Genomic DNA, 16,026 nt, shown 5'->3' on the forward strand with positions numbered 1-16,026 from the left:
TCGGCATCGCCATAGGTTTAAAGCACATGCGCTTGACTACCGTCCAAACTATCATGTAGGCAATGATTTAAAGTTCATACCTGACCTGCGAAGCGAAGGCAGTGCATCGCTCTCGATATCTGACAGCAAAGTCTACATCATTATAGAGTTATTTTTCAGGAGCGAAATGCATCATGGTTGCATGTCAAGAAGGGATAGTGATGATCACGTCAGGTCATAACCATATTCGATTATACTTAACTAAATCACAATTCTTCGTTTTTAATCGTGCCGCCGACCTATGGGGGTTTTTAAGCAAGCCTATCGAGTTATAAAATATTGCAAATAAGCCAAGCTTGTCTGTTCATTGTAATGCGCCTAAACTGGCCGTGGGGGATCGTGGGGATCGTGGATTTGGATCGTGGGGATCGTGGATCGTTAATGGGGATCGTGGATTTGTCTGGTATCAGCATCCCGAATCCCTATACGTTTACCACTGAGTCTGAGAAAGCATGTTAGGGCAGCTACAGGGCACCGGACGGAAACAGTGTGCAGCGTGACCTCGATTTCGTCGGTATGTACGTAGCACGCTCTTGCCAGTCCTGACCACGCTCGTGGGGAACCATACTGAGATCAAATAAAACTTCAGCTGTAACGTTAGCGCATAACGCTGAAATAGTTTCTAAGAAAACGCAGTATATATAAGGGTGTGAAGACAACACAAGAAATTCAAATTCAAATTTTATTCTGCAAACAAAAGTTTACATGGAGGACAGGAAAAAAAGCTGTCAGAACAGCTTGAGGAGCCGTGACCTCCAACCACACGGGCAGCAGAGGAGCGTGCGGCTAAGGGAAAACAGTATAATGACGAAAGCATACAGGATTCATGGAACATCGTTTAAAAAAGGAACATTATAAAGCAAATAAAGTGAAGTCACTATGTTACATTGTACAAATATTGAGCGCAGTTCTCTTGGCAATATAAGATAGATGTCAGTGTCAGTTTCTTGAATTATTCGATTTAGAAATGTGGGTAATTGAAATTTCAACATCTGATGCCCATAATGTGTTCTACATTTGGCTACATGCCACCTTTCAGGATGGCGTACATTACAAACAGGGAAGTTCTCTGTTAGCTGTGCGAGGCTTGTTATGGCATTATTTTTTAATACACCAAGTTTATACATGCGGCATAGCTTGTAATCATACATTGATGAAACAGGAATTATGTTGTGGTTCCTAAATAAACCTGCAGTGTGAAAACGATATGGAACTTTACACGCTAGGCGTAAAGCTCTTTTTTGTACGAAAGCTAGTTTGCTAATGTTCCCCGTTGTTGTTGTTGTCCAAACCAGAAACGCGTGACTTAATAAAGAAGAGAATAAAGAATTGTATATGAGAATGTTAACAGAGGTAAGGAAGAAGTAACAGTGGCGGCGCATAATGCCGATCGTCCTTAACAGGGTTAATAGTGTCGTTCACGTGATCATCCCATGTCATGTTTTGTGAAAAGTACACTCCGCGTAATTTAAAGTTTTCAACCACTTCGATTTCAGTGTTATTTAACAAAATATGGGGCAATTGTACATGTGTGTGGCCAGGGTGAAATAAAACAGCTTTCGTTTTATTATTGTTTCGTTTTAGGCAGCTCATTTCAGCCCATGCATTATTTTGGAAAGCGTGTTAAGGCTTGACAACCCAAATCAGCACATGATCTACCTGAAAAAAAAAAAAAAACAGACTAGTGTCATCAGCATAAATTATGTAATGTGCGGTTTCATCAATGCGGACTATCTCATTGTTGTAGAGGATGAATAGAAACGGTCCCAAAATGCTTGCCTAAGAGACACCAGTTTTAATGTATTTTATCGAGGAATGTTCTCCTCCAATGGTGACAAATTGAGAACGATATTGCATGTAGGATTCAATTATTTGTGTGCGATACCTCTTACGCCATAGTGATCAAGTTTTTTAAGGAGAATTTTATGATTAATTAATTCAAAGGCTTTTGAAAAATCCAGAAAAAGCCCAAGTACCATATTTCTGTATTCAAAATTTTCTAAAATGTATTTCTTTTGGTCAAGTAATGCGAGTTCTGTAGATTTGGTTTTGCGGAAAACATACTGTGAAGGATTTACGAAGTTCAAGCGGTCAGTGAAAGAAGTCAGGCGTTTCAAAATTATTTTCTCCAAACCTTTGGAAAACGCGAGTAAAATCGATGTAGGTCGGTATTTGGACATACCATTTTTATCACTCTTTTTAAATACAGCAGTTACCTTTGCCATTTGCATATTGCGGGGAAAATATCCTGTCGACAAACAAATATTAAAAATATGGGTAAGACAATGTGCCAGAAGATAGATTGCGTGCTTTGCATGCTTCATTTGAATATTGCAGGCATCTACGGCTTTACTATTGCTCAGGGCTAAAAATGTCGCTACAACCTCACTATTAGAAACTGGTTCTAAAAATATGGTTGAGTTACTTCGGTCATTCATATAATTTAGGTAAGAGCTGTAGGTGGTAGTGTCACCGACTGAAAGAAAAGTCATTGAATGCGTTGGCTAACTCAGCGCCTTGAATTTCTACACTATGTTTAACAATTTTAATTACAGATTCGGATGTACTATTAAATACACTGTTAAGTGCCTTCCAAACATTGTTAGTGCGTCCCTCTATAGAGTTAAACAGGTTAGACTAATACTGCTTTTTTGTACTATGAACGTGCTTGGTTACAAAATTTCTGTGTTTTTTGTTCTCTTTTAATGATTCGGGGGATTTGCTTGCTATAAATGCTTTGAATAGTTGATCCCTCTTTTTTATAAGTTTGAGGCTTTCTTTACTTATCCATGGTTTCCGACTTCTTTTGCATGTTTTAAATGTCTTCAATTGAAAACAAGCAACATATATTTCAGAGAACTCTTCCATAAATAGATCATATGCCAAATTGGGGTCGCTCACTGCAAATAAAACATCCCAATTTGCGCGGCTTAAGCAGTCTCTAAAAGCAGTTAGCGTTTCAGGAGTAATAAGTCTGTATGAATATTCCGAACGCAGCGGTTTTGGTGTGTTAATAACTTGATTTAAAAACAAATATGGGCAGGTGGTCACTAATGTTGTTATTTAAGGTTCCAGCAATAACAAGGGAAGAATCTAAGTTGGTTACAAACAGATCTAGAAGTGTTGTTGATTGCGGGGTGATTCGCGTAGGGGCCATTATGTAGTTTTCACAGTAATGAGAATTTAGTAGTGCTTCTAGCTCTATCTAAGCCTTGCTACCTGCTAATGTGTTAATGTTTAATTCGCCACTATAAATAACGCATATTTTCTTTCCCTGACGAATTCTAAAAGAGAATCTAAAAAAAAAAAGAACAAACTGAAATTAATTGATGGAGGTCGGTAACAAACACAAAAGATTTATGTACCACATCGTATACAGCGAGCGTCTCATAAAAGGGTGTGATGAAGCAGAATTCGGACATTAATTCAGAATCTGTTAAGTTTGAGATTCACATTGCTACGCCACCACCTCTCTTTCCTGTGCAATTCATGAAGTAAGATTTGCACGTTGGAAATGCAAACACATCTTTTTGAGAGGCAAACACGTTTCTGAAAACATGACAACATCAAAAGCTACTTGCGCTTCACTAAAAAAATGATCGAGTTCATTCTGCTTATTTCTACCCGATGTAAGGTTGAAATGAACACAACTGAGTTATTTTCGGCAATCAGTGTCATACAAGGTTTTAAGGTTCGTGACGTCTACTAGCTCAGTTGTAAAAGGAGACATGATGAAAGAAAACCAAAAGACCAGAAGGCACTCTCAAGTGAAACAGCGTCAGAGCTTATCGAGGCCAACAGCACAACGAATGTGAACAGTACTACCGCCCTCTCTTTTCCTTACAAGAACAGTCGCTTTCAGTTGCTGAATGTCTGAGGAAGCGCATGCCGCGTCTAATTTGCCTACACGGCTGTTCAAACCACTGATGTCTTTTTCCTGTTTGATCTGCTTATTCAAGATGTCATCGTACTTCTGGGACAATAACTCAATTGAGTCCATACTCTCGCTAACCTGAGTAGGCAGCCTGGCAAGAGCATCGAGCCTTCGAGTCAAATCTGCCAGAAAAACAGTTATCTCAGAATCAGGGTTCGGTTTGTCCCACATTTGGCTTTTGAACGTCAAGCGGCACATCGCCATGCCCTGCGACCACTCTCGCCTTTAGTCTTAAATCTTGACTCTGACCAGCCAGAACAACTACCGATATGGTAAGAAGACTCACATTCGATGCACTTCAGGAAGCGTCCGTCATCTGGCAGGGGTCGTCGCAGGACTGGCATGTGTTTGCCATGACAGTTGCTCCAGATACGCCCCGTAGCATTCAGTTAAACAAAACGTACTACATGTAGCAAACAGCATAGAGCAAAATCACGAAACACGGTGGCGACGGCGATAATAGCGAAGCAGCAATAATCAGGACAGTAAGTGAATTTACCAACCTGGATAGGCAAAAAGAGAGCAGATAAGGCAAGAGCCCTTGCACCACCGCCGCCGCCGCCCGTATGCCTAAGGTCTCTTCAATTTGGCTTGCACTGGCTGCACTAGTTCTGAAAAGTGCTGCAGCGGTACCAGGTGGTCACGTGAGCGTGCAGTGCCAGTTCCGACACTGGCGTGCGGCGGCAGCTGCCAAAACGAGTACGCAAGTGTAGGACTGCAACCTAGCAGACGCGTGCGCGCATCATGCATCGCGTGCTGTAACATGATCACGTCCAGTTTCGAAGCCAGCTGCCGTAGGCCTACAGCGCTCGATCGGAAAGTGACGACGACTAATAGTGACACCAATTGACTAAATACGTGCGACTGCGCACGATCGTTATATCGGACGGTCTGCGAAGGTGCCATTCATGCGCCTGGGTACGAGAAAATTAACTTTGTAAGCAGTTGCCACGAGTACTAGCTTAAATAATTAAAACTGCCTAACAAGACGCTTGATTGGTTTCCACGAACTTACTTTGTCCAAAAGCACTAGCTGACGCACGTATGTTTGTACCTCATTGCGCTCTCAGACATTCTATGTGCTCCGCGGGCGACAAGTTTGACGTCGCATAGTCGCTGCGCAAGCTGTCTTGTGGCACACACACTTGGCACGACAGAAACTCGATCGATCGCAACTGATTTCTGTTCGCATCCACCCGTCTTCCGAGGTCACAACGCGATAAAAAAAATACTACGTAGGACGCGCGAAGGTGCCGTATCGCGGCCACGTACCACTACATATGTGGCCACAACTACATATAATACCGCTCCTCCATCAACAAAATGCCAATCACCAGCATGCAGCCCAACTACCTTGTATACGCAACCATTTGCGGATCCGTTAGCAGCGAACCGTCCGGGTTCTGAAGGAGACGGACTTTACAAAAGCTATGCAGAACGATGCGCAGCGTCGTCTGCTCTTGGCCAAGCGGAGCGTACGCCATGCTGCACTTTTTTCTGCACCTCTTCTGGAGCAAGTGCAGAGTGAGCGAGAACTCGTGCAGAACTAGCCTTGCACCTTGACCAAACGAGGAGAGAAGTGCAGACGGCGCGCGCGGTACTGGCAAAATGAGGACGGCGTTCTACACTACTTGAACTAGTGCAGCTGGTTCAGGCAAATCGAAGAGACCTCTAGTTGCAATTCCGGCACCAGAAACACGACAACACCTCCACGATTTCCGTGACGTCAAACAGGGGGCAGTTCCGCAGTCACCGCAGCAGATAGTCTGGAGGGTGAAGAAGATTTGGTATTGAAGAACATATTGAAAAAAACTTCGCTTTGGAAAATAGCAGCAGGCAAGACAGTTCCAGCAAGCCACGAACAGTGAAGCACCGCCTGCGGTGATAAGGCAATAGCCTTTCCACCTCAGCCGCCACCGCCCGTGTACAGTAAATACTGATCACACCCCCGGTGGCCAATTTAGCTAGAGAAATTCGATGCGTCCACAGCCGTTTTTCGGTGCGGAATTCCGAAGCTGTGTTACGCCGATATTCGTTCAAAGCAGAGTGACGTCATTCTTTCTTATAAAAATGTTAAGTATTCTTTTTTTTTCTCACTGCGGCAAAAATTTATAAAGCACATTTTCTCATTGATAAATGCGTCCAGCGCTCCAGGTCAAGCGCCAGCATGGCCACGACAAGCCAGTAATTATAGATAAGAGATAAATCTAATTAGATGGCATTTTCTTCTGATATAGCTTTAATATTAGGGGTAGAGGCACGTATGAACTTGTGTGTCGTATCTTTATTTTAGAGCTGCTGTGAAATTAAAGAAAGCTGACATTTCTGTTTCCGATTTAGCAATTTCCCTCACATCCTCCGGGCGCGGAAGGGGAGGGTGGGGGGGGGGGGGGGGGGGCTACAGACTCTATTGTGTTTCTGAAGGCACCCTATTAATTTGTAGCAAATATTGTGACTTTGGCGAAAAGACGTGTTAAGGCCGCAGAGGCGGTAACGTAGAGAGCCGGTGTTGGCGTTGTCCAGAGTCGTCCGGTGGAAGCGCGGGACGGGCACTTCGTCGTTTTATGCTCTTCATCGTCCTCTTCAGGTGGCATGATTAGCTCCCCCAGCGCCCAACCAATAAACACGATGTTCGAGGAAGTTCACACACTCCAGAGGGAGCCCTCGCGTGATAAAACTTGAGGTGAAAAACGTGGACTATTTCTGGGCGTGCGGCACGAACTATTCGTGAGGCCTCATTAGGAACGACTTCGTAATTGAGAGCGCCAACGCGGTGCAGAACTCCAAAAGGATCGAAATAGTGACGCAAGAACTTTTCGCTCAGTCCGCGTCGTCGGATTGGAGACCAAACCCAGGCAAGATCACCCGTCTGTTATTCAACCTCGCTGTGCCGCAGGTTGTAGTGTCGCGCATCTTGCAACTCACTGATGCGCAGCTTAGCGAGTTGGGGAGCTTCTTAGGCACGTTGCAAAAAGTACGCAACGTCGTCATTGGACTGGTTGTCGACATGGGACAGCATGGCGTCGAGCGTCGTGTTGAGTTGGCGACCATAAACAAGGCTAAATGGTGTCATATTGGCCGTTCCTTGTAGGGCTGTGTAATACGCAAACGTTACGTAAGGTGGGACTTCATCCCACGTTTTATGCTGAACGTCCACGTACATTAAAATCATGTCGACAAGTGTCCTGTTTAAACGATCGGTTAATCGGTAAGTTTGGGGATAGTAGAAAGTAGCCCTGAGGTGACTTGAGTGGCTGAAGTCGAGAATAGGCTGAATAAGCTCAGCGGAAAAGGCTACAGCTCGGTCCGTAATTACAACCCGAGGAGCACTGTGGCGTAGGATAACTTACAGTACAAAGAATTTTGCGTCTTCAATAGCGGTTCAACTTGCAAAAGCCGCTGTCTCCGAGTAACGTGTCAGGTAGTCGGTGACGACAATGATCCACATCTGTCCAGCGCTTGGGGTAGAAAATTGTCCTATAGCAAATCCATCCCGATTTGTTGAAATGGCTGAAAAAGGCGCTGTATATGGCTTTTAGGAAGCCGGCTGGCTTGACATGAGGAATCTTTCGGTGCTGACAGTCACGGCAAGTGCGAAAGTAATTCGTAACGTCATGTCCTAGACGAGTACAGTAGTATTTTTCTCAAATCCTGGCTTGCGTTCTAGTGATTCCAAGGTGGCCGGAAGCACTACGGGAAATCTTGTTTAATAGCACCATAAAATGCGAAGGCACACAGAGACAAATCATTCATAGCTAGTTTTTAGGGGAAGAAGACACGCCTGCCGCATGAAAGACAATACATCGAATACGGTGACCGCCCTGGCTTCAACGTGACAGCGGCATGGCACAAGCATGACAAGAGTGCCGCAAAGTAATGCATATGCTAAATAATTATTCAGTACTCGCTAACTTTATTTGCTTTTACATATACAACCAGCCCTTGTGTGTAGCAGTCGTAAATTCATACCTAGTATCAGTGTCGTCAAAATCGTCGCGGTTTGTATCGAAACATCTTAAAGCAGCGCGAAACACAGGACAAAAGAACAGGAGACGACACAAGCGCTTGTGTCGTCTCCTGTTCTTTTGTCCTGTGTTTCGCGTAGATTTAAGGTGAATCCAATCCAACTCGCCCAGTTTTCTCTATTGTATCGAAACTCCGATATACACTTTCAGCGTCTGTATACACAATTGAAAATCGAGTCGAATTCCTAGTGTTTGTTCCGTTAGACATGCTGTGTCCATCTGTAATGGTGCACGCGGTTTAAAGCGTTTTGAAGCCAATTCTTCACACCCAAAGTGATATTGAACAGCAAAGTTTTTGATTTTTACTAGTAGCCTGAACAACTTGTTTGTAGTCCTTCGTGTGGTGGAATAGCGCATAACAGACCAAGAACCGAGGAAAGAGAAGATGACCCAATATGAAATACTTTCAACTTGCACAATACATCATCATCATCATCAGCCTGACTATACCCACTGCAGGGCGAAGGCCTCTCCCATATTTTTCCACTCAACCCGGTTCTGTGCTAGCTGCATCCACTTGACCCCTGCGAACTTCTTAACCTCATCCGCCCACCTAACTTTCTGCCACCCCCTGCTACGCTTTCCGTCCCTTGGACTCCACTTTGTTACCCTAAGCGACCATCGGTTATCCTCTCTTCGCACTACATGTCCTGCCCATGCCCATTTCGTCTTCTTAATTTTCACTAGAATGTCGATAACCTGAGTTATTTCCCTGACCCACTCTGCACGCTTCCTATCTCTTAATGTTACCCCTACCATTTTTCGTTCCATATCCCTCTGGGTTGTCCTCAACTTGAGTAGAACTCTCTTGGTTAGCCTCCACGTTTCAGCCCCATAGGTGAGTGCAGGTAAGATGCAACTGTTATATACTTTCCTCTTTAGCGATACCGGTAAGCTGCTAGTCATAATCTGTGAGTGCTTGCCAAATGCGCTCCATCCCAATCTTATTCTTCTTGTTATTTCCTTTTCATGGTTCGGATCTGCGGTTACTACCTGTCCTAAGTACTTCCAGTACTTCGCTACCTAATGTAAACTGCTGTTCCCAATACAGCGTATTGTTAAATTATCGTCCTTGTTGTTCAGTTTTCTGTCTAATCATAAATGCTACCTTTGTACTTGTGAATAAGGAAGTAACTGTTCTGATCTTTCTCGTGCGTGTCGGAGAAAAAGCAGCACAAAAAAGCAGCACTTACTAACCATGGGTAAACAATAGTACGCGGCGTGTGTTCTATTCTGCTGAGCAGTAAAAAAAAAATTAATTTCTATATTGTACAACTTGACACACCGAACAAAATAGAAAATAAAAATATCTACGGCTTCTCAACTACTATCCATGTCCTCCACTTTCATCCCTAGAAGCCTAAACACCCCCCTCACCCCTAATGTCACTCGTGGTGAAGCCTATGGTTTAAACTCGCCTTCTTCTAAATAATTAAAATTCAAATTACGGTTTGTAATGCACGAAATCTGCTCATTAGCGTCCTGTCACTAGACTCCCTTCAACTGCAACGTTTTATCGTTTGCTCTTTATTTTCGCCTGATAAGGTGACACCTTTTTGCCGCTTGTCGCCTTATGTAACTATATTTTTTTTTGCATAAAGTAGCACGTATGAGCTAAGTTTTATTCGGAAGAATGCATCACATCCTTTCAAAAAATAAAGTTATGCACACGCATCTTTCTATATTTCATTGAGCAGTGTCACCTGCGCGCAGAGTTTTTGACAGTAACCGAATTGTTACCGAATCTGTCGAAGCGGTAACAATTTATTACCTCAAATTCAGTCAGTTCCACAAAGTAACAAGCGCCATCATGTGTACGCTACGTCAAGCTTCAACGTCGATTTCCGCGCGCTACTTGCACAAAGAACCCCTGCGTGGCACCAGCAGTCCGAGCTATTCTCTTTCGTTTTCGATTTGAAATCCATTCAGCTGAGCTGCCCCCTTTCCTTTGCGCTCGATAATAATCTTCACGCAGAGACCGACCTAACAGTGCACTCGGTGCAAAACTTCACAAATAAAAAGCTTTCTGTAGGGAGATTACAAACGCTAATAATTGACGCAGTTTTGAAGTCAGCGCCACGTCAGATACCAAGCAGTGACACCACAATAAAAGAAAAGAAAGCAAACAAAGCTACTATCATCATCGTCACGATCTCCACCGGACACAAAACCGATCGGCATCTGCTATCATCATTGTGACCGCTTGGCCGCCTTGAATCACTAGAGGCGCGCCGGCTCGCACCATGGCGGCGGCCGCCGACTACGGCCTGCAGCGAGACCCTTACAAGCTCAAGGCTTTTGAGGAAACTCCTGCTTTTCTGCGCCAGAACCCGTTCATCCTGACTGGCTACCGCGTGCTCTACACGCCGCAAGAATGCCTCCGCAGTGTGTTCCAGTGGAACAACGAGACGCTCAATATCTGGACCCATCTAGTAGGTATCCTGCTATTCAGCGCAATGCTGGTGCGAGACGTCGGCTACCGGCTTCCCGCCGCCAACGCTGACCCTGAAGACTCCGTCCTGGTGGTAGCCGTGACGTGTACTTACATCACCACGCTCTCGCTGTCCGTCCTGTACCACACGTTCAACTGCCAGTCCAAGGAGGCCTACTACAGGCTCTTAAGGTACGACCTCGCGGGTGTCGGTCTCAGCCTCTGCTCAACGTTTTCTTCGGGAGTCATCATGGCCTTCGACGAACTCAGCTTCTACAAGTACTTCTATGTCGGTCTCGAGGTGCTGCTTCTACTTGCCATTATTCTCAAGCAAGACTGCGACGACACCAGGGTCCTCTGCAGCCTCGGCATTTTTGGCCTGGTCCCCACACTGCACTGGCTATGCCTGGCACCGCCTCACATCTGGGTGATCTTGCCGAGAGTTATTCTGCTTTTTGTGTTCGCGGCGTTTTCCTACGTTGTGCTCGAAGGACGCTTTCCCGAACGACTCTGGCCCGGTCGCTGTGACTATATGGGAGCGAGCCATCAGATATGGCATATCCTCGTCATCTTGATGACTGTGTGGTGGCACGAGACGGCTTTCCAGTTCATACACTGCAAGAACGGCCGATGTTGACATCCATAGACATTCGCCAAGCGTGCTATTACACCGTGCCGCTTTGATTCCAACGCTTTGAGAGCACCGCGAGTGCGTAGACGTCACGTCATAGACCGCATTTCACTGAGCGCGTGCGAATGATTGTAATGGTTAGGGATGACGAACATGATAAGCGAGAATGCGCGGCCCTTTGGCGTGGTGCGAACGATGCATAGCACTTTTTTGTTTCCTTATGTACTTTGATCTGAGTTGTCAACGCCTACTGAATGGACAATTTTTCGTTTTATGCAAGAAGTCTGCGTCCAAAATTTCGCTGCATCGAATTTACAATGCTGGGCAGATAAAACGTCTTCCCTTGAGACTTCATGAAATGTTTTGTGTATATGCGATTTTACCCATTCGTCGGGTCAACAAATGTAGCCGTGTCAAAGTTGAAACCGGTGCATCAGTTTTATCGCTCATTCTACAGAAATGCGATAAAGTTTCCAGACTGACGCGGAAAGACAGCTCGTTACTCTAGTGCACTTGAGTACTATATACAGGCAAGAATGAAAGCCAGTATTAGTTTGTTGCGACGTCTTATTCAAAGCTAGTTGGGAAAGAACAGCCAAATGCGGTCGCTGAGGGAACAGTAAAAACTTTGAGTAGAACTCCTTCATCAGATCCCAATAAAGTTGCGAGAAAGGGCGCTAATGAAGGTGACATGCGTACCGCATGCGGCTCGTTTTTCTTTTACTGTTTCTTTTTATCGGCCTCTAAGAATATCCGCTCCTGTCAGTGTGAAAATATGTTTGAAGTTTGCTTTCAGAGCGTGTTCAAGAGAGGCCATAAGCACGAAGCGACGTCTTTTTGGCCTCAAAGTTCTGTTGTACGCTCACAGATTGGCATTTGTTTTCCCGTCCTCGGAGTTTCTTCCGCATAGCCACTAAGAAAGAAAACAAAATTTCTGACTGGGTAAATCCAGAATAGCTGCAGGTTCAACGAACAATAGATTGAGCGAGTTTTGTTTCCTCTTCAGAGGACTGTTTTACCTTCTGTCTGCATTGTTCATAGTTTCTACTTCCTGAATAGTTCGGAAACTTGTGTACAGACAGCTGCATGGAATAGAGAACTTATTCCAATGAACTGCCATAAAAACGGGGATTCTGTTTCTTACTATTTCCTTAGCATATGCTTGTTTTCTCGGCGTAGGAACGCAACCTTGCACTCATCAATTACGACAATGTAGGTCGCGAGAACTACACAACCTTTTGTTTTCGGAAGATGACATCCCTCAAACCACCTTAGCTATTCACTGCCTTTTTTGTTATTCCAGCACGTTTGGCTTCTTTATGTTTGTAGACAATGCAACCGCTACATGCGATAATAAATATCGGGGGATATCTCGTTTTCTATGAAGTTTGTGATTTTTGTTCATCAGCAGGAGGCTGCTCTTCAGAAAAGACTGATAGGCGGCTAAAACAAATCGCATGCAAGTAGAAGCTAAAGATTGCTAATGATGATGATGTGTTTCCACGTATTTGGTATCTTTTAGAAGTCTAGCCCGTCGCCTGAGCCTCAAAAAAATTTCCACTTGCGTCATACTGAAGCCGTCAACTTTCTGCGTAAAAGGAATAGGCCCTATGAACACAAAGATTTCTTTCGGTATTCGATAATCATGCGCTCACAGGTCGACAGCCTTCTTTCCATCCCTGTATACAATCAGCATAGTCAGTAAGAAGAAGTATACAAAATATCCAATTGGCGAAATGCGAAACAGCCACGGCGTCAACATAACATTTCCGGGAAGTGTTCTCCGTTCTTTGGAAGTCTGTTTTTGTATTTTATGCATTGCGTATACTTTGTAGCAAATCTGAAGTTTGGATACTTAGATTCATAAGTGACATCGCTCGCTGTTTATTCTTCTCTAGAGCAACACGCACTCGTTTCATTTACGTAAGATTGCACTGTTTTTGATCTTTTCACGTATCGTCAGGAGGTGCCTCGTTGGTCGTCGCGAAATATTTTGATTATTTTTTTTTTTTTACTGAACACCGTACCAGCACATTGCCCTAAATCAGCACGTCACTGCTGTTGCATTTTGGAATCTTGAAATGTATTCAGTATTCTCTGTTGTTGAATGGCCTTTACTTCTTTACTGGGCTTTACTTGAGGCTTTACTTGATGCATCAATGCTTAATTGGTGCACCTAATTATCCCCTAACTTTATTTTGGAGTATATTATGTATATCACTAATATATTGCCACCTGGGGTTTTGAGGTAGCGCTTGAAAGACGAAGAAGTTGTAGACTCTCGTGCGCTTCTTCTAGCTATGACTGTGCACTCTTGACTTTGTTTCTCTGTGTTACCGTTTCCCGTGAACCCCTGTCTTGAATGTGTGTCTCTTCTTTGTTACCGTTTCCCATAAATCCCTGCCTTCGTTAAAATTCTTAGGGAAGACCACCGAAACTTTCTCCCAAAAATAAACAGTGTGTCTTTGAGTGTTAGAGGATGTATTTCAACAGAGCATTACCAGGGATGAAGGACCCGGTTGGTACATCATCAATTTTCGTAACCTTATGAGTACATCCCTGTGGTTTCCCAGGCTCACTGGGCTTTACTGCTTTTGCATACGTTCACCATCCTTTCAACAAAAGTGATTAAAATTTAGTAAATACTTGAGCGCCGTCCTTGAGGTGTAACGCGAAATCTTTAGCTATTCCCGTCGTCGTTACGCTTTAACATCCGCATTTATGTGCATGCACTATCCTCTTGCCTTAATCCCTAATGCCTAGTCCATGTGCTTCTATCCCACATACTTTTTAGTATACTATCGAAAGCTACCACATAATGCGAGAGACCACTGCGCATAGATCCCCCGCCCCTCCCGCTCCTACAACCAGGATATGCGAACCTGCATACTTCTTTTGCTTATAGGCAACGTGTGTGTGTCGGCCGCCAAAAGTCCCTGGTTGCCTCCCCATGTCAAAGGGGGTACCCAGTTTGCTGCTGCTTGTTATGTCGTCTTTAGGCATCCCATTATGTGCACAATATTCAGTGTTTGACAGGCCAGCTGCTATCCCCTGTCAGATGTACGCACACGAGTTTTCCCTCTCAACACCAGCAACCCCAACGCCAACGCCGGGCTTCCTGCAGAACGAAGTCCTTAACAGAAGGACAATTTTTTAAACCTACCCTAGCTAAACCAGTCCGGCAAAAAAATTCTAAGGGGCACTTTGGACTACTAAAGTGCGATGAGACGAAAGCCTTTATAGTGCGGTGGTCCGCAGCCCTCCACTGCTGCACCTCTTTCTTCTTTCACTCCCATCTTCCTCCGTGCACTTATGGCGCGCTTCAGGTGCCCACAGAAAAAGTGACAGCTATTCCGCCTTTCCCTTCCTGTGTAACCAATTTTAGATGCCGGTGATGCCTGCTGTACTGCGTGTGCTTCTGCTTCTCCTTCTGTATGCTGGGTGATGCGGCGTTCGAGGAAGCGCCAAATTGAGGGCGCAGCACAGACTCCTGGATCGAACGTTCGGCGGGTTACGCTTCGTATATGCGCGATAAGGAATCTGGCGGTATCCCGCGAAATCTCGCCAAGAAGTGTGACACTTCTCGCGGACGCACGCACAGGCGGACACTAGTCAGCCTATAAAGGTTTGCCCTTTAAAGCTCCAACATCTTTAATGGTGTTTTGCAAAACTAGTGAGGCTGGCCAGGTAAAAAAAAAAAAAATGGCCATAGATTTGCGTGAATAAAAGCAGTAGTGACGTTTTATCTCTCATTTGCAATAATTCTCTACGCATCGAAATTGAGGGGTGCGGCATACTTAAGCTCCACCTTTAAAGGTATTCATGACGCGACATCGTTCCCGGCTCTCGTTGGCGGAATCGCTTGCGGATCCACGTCCGCTCAATAATACATTAAAATTTTGCCTTAATTATCTTACATATTATTAATTTGTTTATCAATTATCTTACGTATTATTTATTTATTCATTTATTTATTTGTTTATTAATACTGCGATCCCTACAGGTGATTTTAGCAAAGTGAGACAGTGCATATGTAAAGAGTACAATAGTAATACTGGTAAAAAAAAATAAATAAAAAAAGCAATACAAATCAAAGCAACGAAACTCGGAAGTTTGCGGTGTGCAACTTCTTTTTTTTTTTTTTTTTAAGACTGCTTGAAACAAACGCCGACAGTGATGTTTTCAACACTTAGTCTTCTACTGTTCGTGAAAAAAAAAGAATGCCTAAAAAAATTTATACGTGCGGTAAACGGGATTATTGTACGGTTATGTTTCTGCCTGGTATCGTAACCAGGAGAAAAAGTGGATATTTCTACGAGATCTATATTAATCCCGTCATTAAAAAGCTGGAACTGGAATTTAAGACGCGACATCAGGTTTATTTTCTTAAATGGTGGCAGGTACGTTTGGTTTTGTCGAGAGCTCTGCTACGGAGGTACGTCCAAAAGTATTAAAATGAAGTAGGCTGCCCTTGTTTGCACCCTTTCTAACTTGTTAATGCTGGTTTTAGTGAAAGGGTATCAAAATGGCGCATGAATATTGTAGTATTAGCAGAAGCACAGTTTTATATGCGAGTAAGCGGACAGCTGGAGTAGAAAGTTCCAAAGATCTTGCTCTCTATCTTCGCACTCTTTACTTTATAGTTTATTATCTGTAACATAAAGTCGCAGTTACCACATAAGTTACAAAGTCTATCTGGCATAAAAAGTCATATATAAGTTACAAAGCCCATCTGACATAAAAGTCATGTATAGGTTACAAAGCCTATCTGACAAAAAGTCCTATATAGTTACAAAGCTCCGCTTAAAGAAGCCGTCCGAACGTGCCAGCATGGATTATGAGTACCATGTGCGACTGGAATTGCAAGGGTCCCGGATATATCTAATGTCGTCACACTCCCCATGTTAAATGAGGAGCCCTTTTGCAGCGCCTGTCAATTCAGTTGCGTTAAGTGGTCTCGTGGTGT

General features: G+C 44.1%; 1 protein-coding gene across 1 annotated transcript; it reads left to right on the plus strand.

Moving 5' to 3' along the window:
- Positions 1-10,212: 10,212 nt before the first annotated feature.
- LOC146176683 (progestin and adipoQ receptor family member 3-like) lies at positions 10,213-12,419 on the plus strand. The gene has a single exon (XM_084582922.1). The coding sequence runs from the start codon at positions 10,242-10,244 to the stop codon at positions 11,064-11,066; it is 825 nt and encodes a 274-aa protein (XP_084439048.1). The 5' UTR covers positions 10,213-10,241; the 3' UTR covers positions 11,067-12,419.
- The last annotated feature ends 3,607 nt before the right edge of the window (positions 12,420-16,026 follow it).

This window comes from Amblyomma maculatum, chromosome 10 (assembly GCF_055883805.1).
Source record: "Amblyomma maculatum isolate TAMU_Amacu chromosome 10, ASM5588380v1, whole genome shotgun sequence".
NCBI lineage: Eukaryota > Metazoa > Arthropoda > Arachnida > Ixodida > Ixodidae > Amblyomma > Amblyomma maculatum.

What these genes read in the sequence shown, in the direction of transcription:
- LOC146176683 (XM_084582922.1), top strand. Translation starts at nt 10,242, where the DNA reads ATGGCGGCGGCCGCCGACTACGGCCTGCAGCGAGACCCTTACAAGCTC.